The sequence below is a fragment of the Anguilla anguilla genome, chromosome 2 (genome assembly GCF_013347855.1).
Source record: "Anguilla anguilla isolate fAngAng1 chromosome 2, fAngAng1.pri, whole genome shotgun sequence".
In the NCBI taxonomy this organism is placed as follows: domain Eukaryota; kingdom Metazoa; phylum Chordata; class Actinopteri; order Anguilliformes; family Anguillidae; genus Anguilla; species Anguilla anguilla.
Genome location: NC_049202.1, coordinates 54216127 through 54235977, shown reverse-complemented (window position 1 = coordinate 54235977; position 19851 = coordinate 54216127). Strand labels below are relative to the sequence as shown.

Here is a 19851-nt window from a genome sequence, read left to right as displayed (position 1 = left end):
CCTGTGTTTGATAGCAGGATGGGGCAGTGGTTAAAATGAACTAAGGATGACTGAAGAATTGCATTTTTCCATAGAGGCTGTTATTTAATGGTAAAACGTCCACACTTTCGAAACACAATCAACCTTTTAGGAGGAATTTTTATTGCAGAATATTGATTTATAATTTTATTTAAAGCAGTCTCATCTGAGCAGCAGAAATAATAATTCTTGAAACAATGTGCTTTGCCTAGGTTGTCCAACTCAATAAACGTATTGTAAACACTGTAAGTAGCTATTTACAAGCATCTTGGATTTTAAAATATGTATTATAGTACTGAATAGTACTGAGTAATAACTGAAAAATCCTTCTGCAATGCAGTTTGGGTACAAGCCATTCAGCGTCTTACATGACAGTAGTTGTTTTTGGCAAGGTCAAGCATGTCTCTCTAAAGCCTTTTCAATGGTCATAAGATTCTAGAGCAGGCTAACCTTTTTCTTGAATATCTGTTTTAGAACTGTTCTTGTATTTTATTCTCAGTGGTAGTTGGTGTTACATTCCACATTTCATCCTAGTCTCTTGAGAAAGCTAGAGAAAAAATGTTTGTATGAAATTGGAAGGAAGTTCACGTTTTAAGATTAGTAGTTATATATAGCTTTGGCTAATGATATTTCACATCACTCAAAATAGACTTCAAATTTGTAAGATTTGGCATTATTCTCACATCCTGGTCATTTCTTTGCATACTGCTCATCATCAGCAAAACACAAAATGATTCTTCTGTCCATCAACTGTTGAAATAAAAGGATGCTGTTTTAAGCAAAACACTTGTAGCATTTACAATACTACAATAAGATCAGTTTATATTCATAATTTAGAAATAAAGTGCCACAAATGCAATCTTGGTGAGAATGTGAAAATGAAGTTGTTCCCCTTTAAGTTGAAATGAAATACTGAGAGATCACATGTAAAACAGGATAAGCTATACATGGATCATAAATGCCTTGACCACAAGTGTGCAAAGCCTATGGGTGATATGCAGCACTACTAAAGTTCAATGAGGCAAAAAGTAAGCAGTTTACTTTCAAATCTACAAATGTCTCAATTGCTAATTGTAAATAATAATATATAATCATATATTTCACTAAAAATCAACTATTTTGATGAATGAAAGTCACTTTTGCATAATTTTAAAATGGGAATATACTGTACTATATTTTCATCGGTATAGGAGTCTAAGATATCTAGAGGTCAAAAAATATATCCAAAACCTATATGAAAATGAATACAATGCTTTTTGTCCATCACAAAGCATATAAATTTACCCCTTATTATGATTTTAGATGAAACGTTGATATCACATTGAAATGCCTAGATACTATGTATTTTCCCTTTACAAATGACATATTCACAATTAACACAGAAATTGTTTAGTGATTTCCCTGCAACAGATGATGCCCATGGATACAGAAATCATTGTCACAGTGCAGTGTGTTTTGTTTTTGTCTTTCTTACACAAACAGGCTATCAAAAAGCTATAATTGACTGCATTTCAAGTCCTACATTGCCTGTTAACAGTAGACCAGGCTGGCAAATGCTTACGGGTCATACACCATAGCTGTGCTCAATGGTCCAACTGAGAAACGTGGTGACCCCTGTTAAAGTCACTTATATAGCACTATAGTCCATCAGCACACATTTGTCATTTCAGGGCAGACAGAAATATACACCTTCATCAATTTAAGTCCTGTCTAAATGGCATTTCCTTACTGCTCAAATGATTTGTGCCCCATTTCTTTCTTGAGGGCTGATGTTCATTGCAAGCCAGCCTTTTGGTGTCTATATGTCAGTCAATCAACCAGAGTCTGTTAAAAACGTGCATGGAGGACCAAACCAACTCAGGCCACCATTAAGGAGTAGAGGGATGCATTATGTGGAAGTGTCTTCATATTTCCTGATTTTAAAAGCCATCTTACGTGATTTCTGAAATTATCTTTGTTTTTGTTTGTTTAGCTTTTTTGTTCAGGATAAGAGCAGGCTATTTTTTCCAGAGTAATCACGCAAAGTTGAATGCTCTTGAATAGAGACTTCATCTACAAAGCCTGGGTTAAAAGGAAGACTTCTTAAAATTACCAAATAAGTATAGAGTAAAATGCATACTCATTTAAACATTATGAGCACCATAATTCGGTCAGGCTGTTTCAACAGAAAATGCTCTGTCAGTGCTGGCTACAGTAGCCTACAGTATTTGTTTTAGACCAAAAAAAAATGCTGTTATGGCATTTAGTATGGGAATTAAACTGTAACTTTCATTGTCAGTTGCTAAATGCCAAATGTCAGGATAGATGCCCTGTGCCAAAGACCTTCCCTTTGTCTAGGGGTGGAGAGAGAAGGGCAGCTTTGCTGTATTGTGTGTGTTGCTGTCAACAGACCCAGTAGGGCAAGTGAAATCCAGTTACTGACACCTCCCGCACTGCGGCATGAAACAAGCAGGCCCACGCAGCCCACGCCACGCTTCACACGTGGCTTCGGTAATTAAATGGTATGGGCTCGTATTTTTGTGATGGAGAGGGAAACTGACAACAGGGGAAAGGTCCACCTTGCAGTGGATCTGGGTCGTCACATGATTGCTTCAGTCTTTGCTTATCTCTGGAGCCGGCTGTGGTCCAACCCTGAAGGCTTTTCATTAATTTTTGCACAAACACCTACAGACTGCAATCAGGCTTGTTTATGCCATGCCATCTTGATAGCTGTTCGGCAACCTACTTTTATTAATGTGAACAGACTCGGGGTTTTCTACAGTGACATTGCTGTATTCCAAACAGCTCTTAGCCTATACATCAACAAATGGGAGTGGTGTCAAATGTGCAAATTAATGATTTCACAGCCAGGCAGTATTTTGCTGTAAATATTTAGTTATCATCATTACACAGTATATCTTTGTCCAGGGTGTGGGTTCAATTCTTGAACGTGCTGGAGGGATGAAACATTAACATGCTCCTTGAAATTTTTGATGTTATTTTTTGATAACAAATCACTCACTGTTTTATGGCAGTTCAACACGCATACATTCATCAATATAGTCGTATACATTGACATACATCTGTCATCCTGAAAGCCTAAAAATATTATAATATGATTTGTAAATTATATGGGCTACCTCTGAACATATTAAAACCAGTATGTGCATAGCTATAGTTTTTGTTAGGGAAAGGCTCTTGCATGCATTATGCTATGGTTAAATTATAAAATAAAAAAAATGGCTTAGCCTTATTATGTGGAATGTTTAATTATTTAAATAGATTTAGATGGTTTATCAATAGTTTATTTGTGTGTGTATATGTGTGTGACTATGAAAACTTAAATGTGATCATTGGATTCTTTATGAATGCAAAGTTTTGGTTCTCCCTTAATTGCAGTGTTTTTGGCCCCTGTGAAAAGCCAAGGGAACAGTTGTGCATTGCAGCTAATTCACAGCAACATTCATGAGCCCCTCGGGTGACGTAAGAGAACACAACACCGGAGGCTACACAGCTGTTCATGCAAATGTTCACTGATGACCTTGTTTGTTTGCTTTTTCTTTTCATTTTCTCAAGGAAACACCACATAGACACTTGATTTTGTGGAAGTTTTACACAAAGAGAGCAACTCTGCCCATAGTAATGTACCAGACGGCAGCTTAAAAAAAGAAACGTGTGGTGCATTTGATAGAAAGGGGCTTTGATTGGCCATTCACATAATATCAGGCTACCTGAATACCCATATCATCCAGTGAAATTTCATTTCAACTGCTATGGAAATTTACGTAATGATTTTACATTTACTGTGCATGTTTTTCTCACATGCTATTTTTATTTATTTATTTATTTTGGTAATTCCTGCTAAAATGTTTCATTTGTGAAGACGCCCAGTAAATGTCAGAGTACTGAGTCATTGGGATGCCATCTGGTTATGATTATGCAGAATGGTATGGGTGTCGTTGTCAAGATGTATTGACAGTGTTAATAGGATGGGGAAACGGATGTGGATATCTATAGGTACTCCGTTTGAACCTGATCTGAGTGTACCCTTTATGCCCTTTTTCTGAAGTTAAAATGGTCATGAGTATTACAGAGACATGTCTGGAATGACTGTGGTAGGTCAATTAACATACAAACTGCCAGCACCACCACTTGTGTTAATGATATTTAGACATAAATAGCCTGAGGCAGCAATTCGACCTCTAAAAATGGAAGCCATTGGCTATTTCTTTGTCATCATTTACAAAATAAAGTCTTCCATCCTTCCCTTTTCTGAGGAAATATGTCCTACGGTGTTCATAAAGTTTTGGGTTCCAGTCATAACAAATTTAATATAAAGGTTACAATGCAAGGGAAAAAAAATCTGATTCCCAAATTATTCCTATTGACCTTACAGGGTAGGACAACAAATAGTCCCTCATGACGAGGTTTTGAATAATTTAGTGTGATGTTATTTTTGTTTTGGCAGAATAAACACAGAGGACATCTGATATTATTACTGAAACCACTCTATGGTACACTGCTACCATTTTTCTAGAAGCTGCAAGCCAACTGTGAGAATACTCTTAGGGCTCAAGCATACCAAGCGTGTAATGCCTACTGTAAAACCAAGACTGCCTTTTAGGAACTGGATTTGACAGCTAACCATTCCTTTGTGTTCTCCCCTGTTTTACTTTTCCAACAAAAGCAGAGGGTACTGTAATTGGTCATTCTTACAAGTTGTAGCTTATTCATTTCTACTAGGCTTTCTCTCATACACAACCTATTTCCTTCACCATCACAATTTGCAGAGCTGGTCCTGCATTTAGGAAGATGACAGAGTGTTTGTGTTTGACAGGCTGTTACCGAGGCAAGCTCCAAAGGGATTGACTTAACACAGCCTTTTCAAAAACCAGCTAGTTGGTCCCTAGATCAAAGCAGAATTATTGAACGGGGCAATACGTCTTATTGATTAAACCATAGCTGAGAGGTTGTGTGTGTGTGTTTCGAATGGTGAATTTTGAAGCTGCAATATCAAAATATGTGTATGTTAGTATGCTTTATATTACACAGTCAGCTCATGTTGTATTTTTAAATTCAGTTCATATCCTTACTGAATTTTCAGTGCCTTTTTTGCCTAATTTTATGCTGTAAACATTGAGTACAATGCTAGAATTGATACCATGTTTTTAGGTCTCTTTTGTACTTCCAATAAGTGTAGTCATGCTGTGATACTTTTAAACATATATCAATTATTACATTTATATGTCAGTGGTAGTTCCTCTTGAGTTGCAAGTATGTCAGAATGAATTAAGTGTTCCAAGGGCCTTATAGGATCAGTGCCTACCAGTCTCTACACATGTTGGCTTGTAAGACTGCATAGAAAATGTATTTTGCATTCATGGAATAGCAAATGAGCTCATTAAAATGCGTTAGTTATTTTAATGTAAACAAAGCAGTCACAACCTACAAGTTCATTTTTAACAAACACTGTGAAAGCTGTGGCCTTGTCTATACCACAAAAAAGGTGGCTAAATACAGAATGTATTTTCATTTGTTCACAGGACAGAAATCCCACAGTTGTCAAACTGTGGCATTATCCAGCCAACCTCTATGACCTCACTGTTTGTCTCTCAAGAGAAGTAAAAAAGCTGCTGCCATAGAAACAGCATAGTTCTTGATGAAATGACTGTACATATGAAAATCTTCTCCCACGTACAGGAGTACGTAACTGATGCAGATGGATGTTAAACCGGTGTCCCCCCTGCATTTTTAAATGGCTACAGCTGCAGACACCATATTAACATGGCACTGCTCTTGGATGTGAATACTCCATTTATCAATTTCTTGTTTATAAAAGCATCCTGGCCAGCTCAGAATAGCTGCCATTCATCACCGTTCTGAAACACAATGGATGCAATAAAGAGCCCGCTTGCTCTCTGACAAAGATATCACAGCCAACTGTCGCTTTCTCGCAAGCTTTACCGTCGGTCTGTGCTATCTCAAAACAATCTATTGCAGTTTCTGTCTGCCAAATCCACTTTACAAAGACAACATCATTTGAATGGAATGCAAATTAATATACTGTGGTCAAATTAACTTACAATAGTTGCACAATAAATGCATTTAATGAAATAGGTGGATTATGATCTGGTATGACTTGGGGAAAAGCAAAAATAAATCAATTGGCTTGCTTCAGGCATGCATTTTTGAAAGTTCTCCCCTCAGTAATATTCAGCAGTTATATTTATGAGGAAAAAATGGTGCTTGTTCTAGGTTAGGATAAATAATACATGCTCTGTGTCAGTGTGATGGTTACCATGCCTTTTATCTTCGCTTTGTGAGTTCAATTTGAAATGGTTGGATGTTGCGACTTTCAGGGTCACATTCATAAAACATTTGCCATCGTGGTAAGTTTATGACTTGGTTTTGGGAGAAAAAATGTAACCATGTGCATGTTTGCTGGAAGGCACCATGGTAATACAACCAGTCCAATTACAGAATATCACTTGGGGTCTGTAAGTGCTTCAGTCTTAGTTTATGCAAAGGTAAATCTGATTACATCCTTAAAAGCACTTCAAATCCGACATGGTGGGTAATTGTCAAAATAACTATGTTTCTTGCAGTTGATTATTTGTATTTATCCTCCTCTGTATCTGTATTTGTTGTTCTCCTGATGTGGGGCTGCATTCATAGTTGTGCGTGGTGTGAATATAGCAGAGCAGCCCACTATTTCCTTTCTAGAAAAGGGGGACCAGTGCGACTGGGCATGTTCTCACACTATAAGAAACAAGCCATTTTTTCTCCAGGCTACTGGGGTGCAAAATGCAGGCATAAGAATTAGAGTGTATAGATAAAATATTTACTCAAAAGATAGAAGAACTGACAAGAGTAGACTCTTGCGTGGGTTAAACTGCCTCAGTGTTGAAGTAGGTGATATTGGATGCTGCAGCCTCTTAGATGGCTTTCATTTCTCACATGTTCCAACAGTAATGACATACTCTGCAGGAGGTAATGTAGGGCCCTGTTCAGGAACATCATGAGACAGCACTGGATCCCATTTCCTTCTTTCTTTTTCTTGTCTTGTGTCCAGTCCATCTATTTATCAATTTATCTCTCACTTCCTTACCCTTTTTCTCTCGCTCACACCGTGAGTGTGTGCACACACAGAAATACACATACTGTATATGCTAAAAAATAAACCCACTAACTTTTTATATTATTTTATAAGATCTGTATGTTTCTTTTCTATTGTGGAGTAATACTCTTTAATTTGATTTATTCACAGGTAGCCACCAACACAACTACAATCACCTGGTTCTAGCTAGCCCAACTCGTACACCTAAAAATGGTAAGGAAATTAATCAAATTAATATGGTAAGGAAGTAATAACAAATAGATGTTCAGTTTTTCACAATAAGCTGACTTTGGAGCTGCTTTGCAAAATATGTGTATACCAGTTTATCACATGGGAACTGATACATGAATGCGTATAGTGCAATGTGAATGGAACCACTTATGCAGTGAGCTGGTATTTACTGTAGATGACATCAGTCATCAATTTAGAGTCAAATGATAAATTCCTCTTTTCACATGGTGAATTCTACTAATGCACCAACAAACTGGTTTGAAAAGTTGTGGCTTCTTTGGACCGTCACTACAATTAAAATGAAATAAAGAACTGCACATATTAAACAGTTAAAATGCATGTGTCTAACTCAGTCTGAGGTGCTTGTGTTAGTCGTGACTGGTGAGGGCATTTTCATGACTGAGATGGTTCATTGGTCACCACAAATTCAGGTCAGACATGTCATGTATATGCCCATGATTTTTTTTTTTTTTTTTTTTTTCACGGTCCTGGTGGACATTCAGAATTTCCTGATGATCACAAATGGCAAAGTTATTTAATGATTAGTGGACAAAAGCAAAAAGGCAAAGTGTTGTTTAAATTGCTAATCTGTTGTACACATTTCATTTCAGTTTGTCTAAATTAACATTTCAAGTAGACAGAAGTAGCCAATCAATGTTGGGAATGTACAGTACCTAAAATTAGAAAAAAAAGCAATCTCTGCCAACTTTCTAATCAACATTTTTTAATGTTACTCAGCATTCATTTCCATCTTGGCTGTTTTGCTGAACAAAAGTACTTCAAATGTGATCAGTGATATAAATTCAAAACATTAACCACATACACAACAGATATAGTTAAACACAGTAGAGCTGAAACAAGAGTCAGGTATTTCAAAATTTCCATCACAAGTGCAGCTCTTTTTAGGAGGTTATAAGAACAGTCTTGTGAAGAAATAATAAAAAAAATATACTTTTTAGGTCCTGAAGAGAATTACTCATAAGAAATAAGTGTGATAATCATATCAGTTCCAGAAAAAAAGCTCAATTACTGCCACTGCTCCTTATTCAGGCTCATATTCGAAGTGAAGGTTTTTCTGAGCGTAAATTATTAGATTGGCACACCTTAAAGCAATGATACACTTTTCACTGTCCATCTTCATCTGTCTAATGAAAAACAATTGCCCTCGAGTCAAGTTAGTGTTCTGAAAAGGTCACACTAATTCTGACCCATTCCACCATTTTCATGCTTGGATAAGATGCTGAGGTGCAATACATTTCCACATTGCACATTTTCTACACTGTCATTTTGAGATCAGTTTAACTCTTTTTGCCTCAAGCTGTGTAAGACATGGCCCTTTTAAGTAAATCATTTTAGTCTTTTAACTCATAAGCCATGACACATGAACAGACCTTTCTTATTATACATATGTATCAGTATCTGAAGGCTTCCACTAACTTTATCTGTATTGTCAAGTTGGCATGCTCTTCCCCAGTATGCAATTAAACCATAATAGTGTGCACAACACACCCATAGCCTCATCAATGTCATATCTAAATTGTATTTTAAACTGAGCAAATATTTTAACATTAAATACTAATCATCCGTTCACTTTACATGTAGACACTAGCGTTTATTATCACATACGGTAGGTGGGAATATGTTTGCAAATTTACGTGTGAAGCATAAACAGTAAGAATGTGTATCCATTCTAAACCACTAATGCCCGTCCACAGTCACTTTAGCAACTGTTTGATGCAGACTTTTTAGACTTTGACAGTAGCAGAAGACAGAAGAAAGTAAGAACTGACAGAATAAAGTAAGAACTGGCAATTCAGAATGTCTATTGAAGATAGGCTTAACTGTAACTCATGTTTCCCGTATGAAAGTACAGAACTTGCTGAATTATGTCCTGTAATCAATTAAATAATTAAATTACCCCAAATAATTTCGATGTCTTCAGAGCTCAGTGTACACAGTCATACTTGAGTATCAAATTTTTACATTGTAAAAAATATTTCTGCATATTATCATTTCTAAAATATACTGCAGACGGTGTCACTGTCTGAATACTTACACACTCCACTATAGGAGCTGCATATTGTTTGGGACAAAGGCATATTTTTTCTTTGTTTGGCTCAGTACTCCACAATTTTAGATTTGTAATCAAATGCTCAGCCTTTATTAAATGGTATTTTTATACATTTTGGTTTCACCGTGTAGAAATAACATTACTTTTTTATGGTGAGAATTATTTGGTCATGAACTGTAGAGGTCTTCCTTGACCCACCAGGCCCATTGTGATTACCTGAGCTCACCAATCAATCAGCCAGCCATTATTTGAATATCTGCTTATCCTGGGCCGGGTCGCAGGGGTGCTGGTACTTATCCCAGCATTCATTGGATGAGAAGCAGGAATATACCCTGGAGACAGGAATACATCCTAGACAGACCACCAGTCTATCACAGGGTACACACTATTCACTCACTGTTCATTCACACACTCATACCTATGGGCAGTTTAGAGTCTCCAGTTGGCCTTCCTGCATGTCTTTGGACTGTGGTAGGAAACTGTGGGTTTCCTCTGGGTACTCCAGACACAGGGAGAACATGCAAACTCCACGCAGAAAGGCTCAGGCCGGATTCGAACCCGGGACCTTCTTCCCGTGACTTTCATTGACACATGTCTGGTCCTTCTGCAGTAACAGACTCCAAACTCAATCAAAAGCCTAGAATCCAGGCTAGATACTGAAAACTGTTATTTTACATTACATGATTTGTGCACTAAAGAAGTAATTGAAAACATCTGATTAATCAGAAACATCTGTGAAGCCATTTGTCCCAGACATTGAAATTGGTGGGGGGGGGGTGGGGTGTCATTGGCCAATTGTCTGGTCACAGATATAAAATATGTCTTTGTCCCAAACATTATGGAGCTAGGCGTCTTAGTTCCAGTGAGGGCAAATCTGAATGCTAAAGCATACAATCACATTATAGACAATAATGTGCTTCCCAAATAGTTTGGGGAAGGACCTTTCATGTTTCAGCCTGACAATGCCCCTGGGCACATAGTGTGGAAGAACCTGACTAGCCTGCACATAGCCCTGTCCTCAACCCCATCCATCACCTTTGGGATCAATTGGAAAGCCAACTATGAGCCAGGCCTAATTGCCAAATCAGTGCCTTACCTCACTAATGCGCTTCTGGCTGAATGGAAGCAAATTCCAGCAACAATACTCCAACGTCTAGTATAAAGCCTTCCCAGAAGAGTGGAGGTTGTTATAGCAGTGAAGGGTGGACACAACTCCCCATTCATGCCTACAATTTTTGAGATGTTGGATGTCAAGTGTATACATACTATTGGCCAAAATATAAAAAAATATTGGACAAAATTTAACCAGAGAAGACCATAATAATGCCAATGATGCTGTTCTCCATTTGGAATCTATAGCCTACAGATTATGTGGATAGCATGGCCCATACATTAACTTCATTGTGCTTCCTAACAGTATAGTCTCCAGACAAAACCATAACCATGATTGTTTGTCAGTCTCATTGATATTGAGCACTACCATGAGCTTAATTTGCATGAGCTTGAACTTTTAATTACATATTTGAAGTTTGATTATCGAACCAAAAAGTGGCAGTTCTGAAATACAAAATTCATAGAAAATATGACCAGGAAATTATTCCATTGTGTGACAGCTCTATGTTGTAGTAGTATGAATGATTTCATGAAGATAAAGAATGCCAAATAGCTAGAATATCTGGTAAACTCAAAATATATCACAGACCATTTTATTACTGATCTTTTTTATACTTTTTTTTCACTTGGATTCTTTAGCCCACAGAGCAGTGAGACATGGTAAGTAATACACATATACTCCTTAGTACATGTGTATTCTCCTTCCCCACCCAGAAACTTTTGACGTTTCAGTGCAGGTTGTTATTTATCAGTAATGCGGATCAAGGGCACCAGAGTAAGGCATGTATTGACTTTATTTCCCTGTGCAGAATGAATGCGTCAGACAGAGCAGGCAATGGTGCATAACTCGCTCTTTCTCTCTACCTCACTTCTGTCCCTCATGTTCCTTTGTGTTGTATGTTCCCATCCTTTCTGCTGCAGTAGTCACCTAGCCCTATTTTTGTACAATGAGGTCTGCGCTTCATCAGAGACCTGGTGCCGCTCCCCCCCGACTTTGCCGTGGCATGACGGACGGCCGTTCACGCAGGGCCTGGAAACTGTACAGCGCCTCTCGTTGGCAATGCATCACATTGCACCAGTCGCACCGCCTCAGCTGCTGAGCAAAGACGCAGCGAGGGCACACATACAGGACTGATTATTGGCAAAGGGATTGTCCTGAAAGATAAACCTATCTTGGTGTGCAGAAGGGGTGGTGGACTACTGCTGCCTTGCCATTGTTTAGTCTTCCCCTAACGAACTTTGACTGCACAGAGACACCCTGACTCCCCCTCCCACCCAACCTCCCACCTCTCCTGGGCACCTCTGTGCTCTGCAATGTTTTTTTTTTCCCGGCAGTTGATTGCGCTCTGATTGCCGTTTGCTGCTATCTCTGTTCTGTTTCCCCGCAGAGAGCTCTCGGATGAACAGTATTCTTACCTCGCAGACAGAACCCTACGACCTGTCTTTCTCCCGCTCCTTCCAGAGCCTCTCCCACTTGCCCCCTTCCTACGAGTCAGCCGTCAAAGCTGATTTAAACAAATATTCCTCTCTCAAGAGACTAAGTAGGTGAAACTTCATTACATTGACCATGCCATATTCTGTATGCTTAATAGTTGGGATTCAAGCATTATATCATCTGTGGGTATAGCAGTAGAGTCAAAAGGTTACATGTGATGCTTTTTTCCCTAATACTTCAGTTGACTCTCCAATCAAAAGAAAATGTATTAATTGGCTTTATATTAATTATTAAGCGACATTCAATTTGGCTTTAGTTGTGGCTAATAATAGTTAATGTCTCAAGGACATCTTTAAACACATAGCACCAGTTGAGCATTCCAGCATTTATTAAGTGGCAGATCTGCCTTATTGTTTTCTTTTTTCCATGTCTCATGCACCATCAGATTTAACATCAAATATGGAACGTGTATGCATGATCATGCTATATGTATGTGTTGGGTGCAGTATTGTCTTGAAGAGCTTTTCTTTGTGATTGTGAACGCTAATTATGCAAAGGTTGCTCACTTCTGGAATGTTCAAATATTTACAGTACTTTCTCTGTTGTCAAGGTGTGCTCTAAAAAAAATTAAGAAGCATTTAAATATTTTAAGTCTAAGGAGCGACAGTTCATTCTTAAATGTTCTACAGTGTATATTTGTAAGAGTGACACATACACACACGCACTCAAATGCACACAGTGCTGCTAAAAAGCAATACATGTTGTATCAATGAAAGCCATGCCTGACGTATCAATGGATCTAACCTTAATCTCACAATGGACTGATATGATAACTTTGCAAATTCACTGTATATGTCAGCAGCTTTAATTTTTCAGCAGTGATGCATTTACTAGAACGTTTTCAGAAACATCAAGACTTTGGGAGACTTTGATGATGAGTCTGGCTTGGGAATGTTCTGTTGTGAACATGCCTGATTATCAATTCAGTTCAGACAGACGTTTGTTATGTGGTTTCATCAGGCTCAGTTCAATAACATTTAAATAATACATAATAATAAAAACAAATCATTTATTTTGCTATTCTAAATTGATGGCAGTATGGGGAAAAAAACCAAAAAACATTTTGATCACAATCAAACCGTGTCCCTAAAAATGAGATACAGAAGAACCCTCAAAACAGCATTCTACATGTAGTGGAATTGTAGTGGGCAGTGGGTAGTTTTTTTTTTTTTTTGCACTACAATGTCAACATCATGATCTTTATCCAGGTTGATCATTGTATAGAACACCATTCATTAGTATTCTGCAACAGTGTCTCATTTCAGAAAGGATTTCATTTTACCTCAAGGAGGAGCAGCATGCGGATGAGAGATTATATATTTGTGCAGCCGCCATTTTATTACATGCCTGGTGTAAAATCAAGCATGCCTGGCCTTGTGAATTAATGTGGTTTATGTAGGATTCTGCTGTGTAATGCAGTTCTAACTCAAAGGCTTTCAGTGTGGAGAAACAAACCAAGCACAGTCCCCACTGAGGGCCTTACGCAGGTATAAAGCAGGTGGCTGGCCATGGACTGTAAATGAAGGATCAGGATCTCATAACGCCACTCGCCCCTGCCACAGTCTGCACTGACCAGCCAGCACACATTGACCCAAAGAGATGGAACTATTTCTGGCAGCCAGATCGTTGTAAAGTCTCCTTAGGCATTGCCATCAGAGCAGCCCAGATTTGTTTCTAAAGGGAACCATTTGCTGGAGCAAATAGCCAAGAGGCTTAGCTGCTTTGTCTCTAACTCCAGTTATGTTTTGGCTCCTTTGATGGATCTGGTTGGATTGTGCTGGTGGGGGAAAGCAGCTTAGACTTCGTTCAGAGATGTTTCCAAATGACTTTATTACCCTTCTCAAAAAAGCTCAAGAGATAAACATTTCAATCTCTAGATTAGAGATTTAATTAGAGTGGATCCATTATTCTTTTTAAATATTTATTAGTATTCCCACTCTTCCCTTCTGTCTCTCAGATCTAAATTGTTGGTTCTATTAAAAAATAACATGTATGTGAATGTCAGTTGGGAACAAAATGGAATACAGATATTGATTAAAGTAAAACCATATAAGCTATATACAGACTCTAGTGACAAAGGAAAAACAGTTAACATCCTATGACGCTGTGGCATGTATAAAAATGCTCAGCAGGCCCAGTTGACCTCGGTTTTGAATCAAGATGGCAAGAGGAAAATATCTAATTGACTTTGAAAGAGGGTTCATTATTGGGGCTCAGATGGCAGGTGCTTCAGTCACAAAGACAGCTCAACTGGCTAGTGTTTCAATAGGACCTGTGACTAAAGTGACATTGGCATTTACATCAGGAAATAGAGTTGGAAATTGTGGTAAAAAGGGCACTCAATGACTGTGATGATCGTGCATTAGTGCGATTCATAAGAAGAAACAGAAGAGCAACTTTTCCTCCGGTGACTAAAAATGCAGGACGTGATCAGACTATGTCAGCAATAACAGTCAGTTGACAACTACATAGGAAGGGATATTATAGTAGGGTTGCAGTGCATAAACTCCTCATTACAAAGACGAAGGCACATTTGAGAGTTCAATGGAAACCATAGGCACAGGAGTAAAGAGATCTGGGAAAAAAATGATGTATTCAGATGAGTTATTCTTCATCATATTCTCAACAAGTGGGTGAGTGCATCTGTGGCATACACCAAGAGAACGGTACTGGCCTGAATGCTTAACCCCTACAGTGAGGGGGGTCCAGTGGAATTGTTATGCTGTGGGGGCATGGTTTGGGTTCACCCGTCCCCCCCAACACAAGCACAAAACACTCTGGTATGGGACCTCAGTGACAAGAGTAGACCAGAAAGTTTAAAACAGGCAATAGGAGCAATCCCTATACACAATTAGGCTATTCAAATAATTAGACACAGTACCAACACCTCCACCAGCACTACACAGAAAAATATTAATGTGATAACAGTGGTATTATTTCACAGCAAGTGACTCACTCCACCGAATGACAAATCTGAATCGCCAAAAGTACAGGGAATTGGCAACCGAGCCTGTATAAATAAATATACCCTTTAGTACATTTCATATAAAATAAATAAAAATAAAACCAAACAAATTTGCATTACTGCTTCCACCCCCCTCCCAACAACTCTGCCATAAGACGAGTCACCCAGCAAATGCACTCAGTCACAGTACCACAGAGAAACAGAATAACAGCACTACAAATCTATGCAAGCTGGGACACACAATTTAAAATTTCAGGAAGTGGCACACTCACTCCCGCAAGCCTCGCACCATGGGGAAGTGCTGTCAATTATCATACATTCCCCGGCAGCTTTTTATGAATACTGTTCCTTAAACCACACAAATACAAAACAGCCCTGAGCAGCACTACAGTGATAGCCATCACAGTTTAAAAGAATATTGTAGTTACAATAAATAAATAAATTCACTCACATGTCTCTCTGTTCACATAGACTTCACTAGAGAAAAGCCCAGTAACAGAACCAAATCAGTGAAATTTAAAAGACATGCTCATAACAGATCGGCATATTTTTTATGTTGGTATATTCACATAGGTCATAAGAGACAACTGTTAGCCTTTGCTAATAATGATTAGCATATTTGGCTAGTACCTGTTAGTATATGGGCATTGTTAGCGTATCTTGGGCAGTGTTAGCACAGTGGATCATAGTGGCCTGCTTTGTTACAATTCATACCACTCACAATGAAATTGAGTGTCTTTCAAGAGGTTTGTGCTATTCTCTAATATGGGGTGTCATATTCTATAGTGTAAGTATTTATAGGTGGCTCAATCATGTGTTATGTTTTATGAACCGGTTTAGCATGAAGCTAGAACATCGGCAATATATATATTTTTTTTGTGGTATATTGTTTTATTGTAATCTTACTGTACATAATGCGGGGTATTAGTATTTCCATGGGCTGCACTTCTCACTTAGGGCATGGAAAATGCTCATTCCGAGTTACTGTGTGCTGATATGTGTTAGAGGAATGTAAAATGTCCCTTGGAGTCATAAACATAGTAACATTTGTAAAATGTCATCCCATCCCCATGCAACAAAAGAAACCAAAAACCACAGTATTCCACATTGTATTGCAAATTTTTTTCAGTGTGATAACAAACTTTCATCTTAAACTAACATTTTTAAAAATTATGTGCTTTATAATAACAAAATGCATTTTATTTCTTTTTGGAGAGAATTTGGCTAGGTTTTAGGAAATGTTAGCCCTCTATACTGATGAGAAGATTTTGGGTAGATTTGTTGGAGTAATCCTAACTGTAAAGTCCCCAAAGCATGACGCCATTGCTATGGCCTATATAGTGTTAAGGGAAACTCTCACTCGTTGTCTCTTTGCAGGTGTGTATGCATGTGTCTAATTGAGAAACTTGTTTCTGACTTCTGAGCAAATTGTATCAAAGGCATAGGAAAAAAAAGAATCTGAATAATATTGGGCAAATTCAGGAGGAGAAAACATTAGAGTGTTGCCAAATATGGCATTTGTATTCATCACCATCCCTAGTAAACCATCCAGCATAGTGACATTTTACAATATACTGTATTGTCATTTAGTTATTCTTTATGTCCAGCAGCCCATGTGCTGGAAATAGATGAGACTGCAATGTTGCTTTTAACCTGGCTTTTATTAATTTTGCTTAATTGACCATGAAGAAATGAATTAAGTTAATGATCAAGACCCATCAGTACCAATTCTCTTTCTCAGTCTTTATCAGCACATCAGTTTCCTCACATCAAAAAATGTGTGCAGCATTTGTCCTCCCACACATTATTTGAACACAGGAATAAATGGAGTCTTTGCTCCCAATGTCCTTCACTTAGGTGTGTCGTACACCTAAAATGCAACAAATCTGTACATATGCTCATAAAATTGCACATATTTTAGTTTTTCTCTTTTAGATTTTTTTCCTGGGATTTAGTATGCTCCAAGCTCAAAGCACATCTAATTTAATAGGGCAATTTACATATTGAAGTTGAAAGTTTACATTTTATTATTAAGTTGATTTGATTAAGAAGTCTATATGCTAGCTGCCACAGAAAAGGAAATGTAATTGCCTGCCAATGGGCATTGATTATTGAGGTATAGTAGTTAATTAAGCAAAATAAAAGAAAATGGGTAGCGAAAATTGGCATGAAGGTGAGACTTCATTCTTTTCCGTTTCAATTTTATTCTGAAGCATCAACAGTGAATATATAATTTCAGGTTTAGATCTTGGGACTAAAAGGGCTATAAATCCTACACGGATCACCCGATTTGGATGAAAATATCCTGAAATTAAAGCTGCATTTATAATATTCATTTTTTTATTTCAAATCCAGATTGAAATTTGTTGTTTTTGCTATATACTTAAGGCATTTGAATTTGAAATATGAATATGAGACAAAAGTACAGACAATCAGATTTTATTTCATGGTATTTACATGCTGTTTTACCATTTTACAGAAACAGCACTTTTCCTGTTGAGTCATGCAATTATCAGCTGTGCAAAATTAAGTTAATGGATGACTGTTAACTGTTGCTCAGATGTTTCCTTTTGCATTGATTGCTCACACATAAAAGAGCAGAGATATCACGCAGGTTTCCTTTTCTCTCATGCAAAATATATGTGTGCCCTCAAATTTACCCTGCTCTCACACAAAATTGTACGTGTGCCCTCAAACATGCTCTGCTCTTGCACAAATTTGCTGTTCTCTCACTTGGAGAGTATTAGAGTGCGTTCAAATTCATCCCATGCTCTGCAAAAATCTCTGTATTCTCACTCAAACTTCCCTCTCTTTGCTCTCAGATTTTTTTAATACTATAAGTCCCGGAAGCAAGCCTACACTGCACATGTTGAAGGCAAAGTATTGCAATTCTCATAAAAGTGAATGCGGTATAGAAGGCAAAATAAAATGTCCTTGATGGTATTTTGAAACTCAATTAACTACCGTTACGTTTCATATGAAAAGTAGATTGCAAATATATGTAAAATATAATAAAATATTCACATTTTAATACATATTTTCCCTAGACTTCTGGACCAAAGCATACATTGTTTCACAAACAGCTGCACATAATGGAATTTATGATCACAAAAAATGCACCAGTGTGGTTTTCTTTGGTAGTTAATTCACTAGGATTTTCTACATTGAATTCAATGGGCAGCAAGCTTTTTTGCCCTCAACCAAGCACAGTTGAAGCTGTTTCCCATTACTTCCTAGGCTTCCCTGTCTGGCTCTTCCTACCCTATCCAGTTCTTATGTACGCTCTATGGATTTCTGTGTGCAAAAACACTGCTAAATATCATAAACAAATGAGAATAAGTTGTGGGTTTGACCAATGAAATTCTTAGACCTATTGCTCCCCTACATTTTCATTTGTTGCAGAAGGGCAGAACTGCTGGTTCAGGAAGTATTTATTTTTCTGTTCGACATTGGAAATTTCACTTTTAACTTTATGACACAGAATCATCAGTTAGCTGTCTGCCTAGCTATCTCTCTAGCTACATTTAATGAGGGCAGATTAAGCGCAATAACCAGTCAATGGCCCATGTGGGATTGTGAGCTCTTGAGTGTCAGGCCACTGTTATTGTTGAACACTGTAGTTCTAATTTTCCATATTGTGAAGATTATTTTCCTGTCAGAAACTACTTTCCGCATATATAGGCTAGTGTGTGGAGGTCACAAGTAGAGACGTAGCATCCTATAGATTTCCTCTCTACTAATAGTTGGCAATGAAACCTGTTCATGTTTATTTCACTTGCTTTTATATATTTCAAAAGATATTTTGGTTGTTTTCTTTTTTAGTTAAAACAGAGATTGTATTTTATTCATTTTATGTGTGTCTGAGCACACTCTCATTGGGTTAATAGACATATTCCCCTTTGTTTTCCCCCGAAAGTGGGAATGAACTATCAAGTACCCAGATTGCCTGTGGTCAATGAGGCTCGTGGATATTGTAGTTTTTAGTATTGACATACCAAACTGATTGGGAAAATGTGATTTCTCATGAATGAAGAGGAAACATTTATAACCAAAGGCCATAAAATAATCCTATAGTATTGTTTACTTGAAAACACCTGTCTGCAAAGGGTTTAAGTTTCAGGCGTACATACAATGTGGCTAAAAAAGTGAAAATACACAATAAACAAAATACTATCATTATTATTTCATCATAGGTTTTAAACAGTAAAATAAAAACATTTATTTTTAATTCTCACTATTTAAAAAAAACACACCAACAAGATATCGAAACAGAATATCCCAGAATATCAAAACAGAATATTTGTTGTCACTAACACTGCTGGCCTATGCCACTTTGTCTCTGCAGGCCTCCATCACTAGAAGTGATACATGGTATTAAAATCAACATCACACTTTCATCGTCAATTAAACTATTTTGGCAACACTTTGAAGTGAAGGTCTTATACTTTAAATCTGCAGTTCCTGCCAACAACTGTGTCCTCCTCAAGGCTGTTTTCCACCTTGTGCACTTGCTTGTATTTCCCTACCGGATGGAAACAGCCTGAACATTTGTTTGGCTTGGCTTGGTCTGCTACTGTGCCATCTGACTTAAAAGGGACACATGTGGCCCTTCTTCCATGAAACTACCTTTTCAACCTACTGATAAAGGTGTTACTGGCTCTCCTGGTTGCCATCTACACACAGTTTCAGAGGGACAGCACAGAAACTGGGTATCAATTACAGCAGTTTGGAAAATCTTGAAATAAACATTGCGCAGGTCGGCTAAGGAAGAAAAACTGTAGTCAAAAGTCAGATTAAAATTAACCAAAAAATAGTTCTGGAACAAAGGACAGAAAATACCAAAATAAACCTTTACCAAAGCA

The 19851-nt window shown here is 37.7% G+C and overlaps 1 protein-coding gene across 7 annotated transcripts in view; it reads left to right on the top strand.

Annotated features, from left to right (window-relative positions):
- Positions 1-19851, top strand: part of LOC118216480 (protein shisa-6) — an 86332-nt gene that overhangs the window by 59894 nt on the left and 6587 nt on the right. For 2 of the 7 annotated variants that reach the window (XM_035397673.1, XM_035397657.1), the window contains 3 exons: positions 7265-7327; positions 11169-11189; positions 11918-12070. The exons of 1 other annotated variant lie outside the window; for it this stretch is intronic. In XM_035397673.1, the coding sequence (XP_035253564.1) occupies positions 7265-7327; positions 11169-11189; positions 11918-12070 (237 nt within the window). The remainder of the gene's footprint in view (positions 1-7264; positions 7328-11168; positions 11190-11917; positions 12071-19851) is intronic. 4 more of the 7 variants (XM_035397684.1, XM_035397665.1, XM_035397703.1 and 1 more) reach the window with 2 other exon arrangements.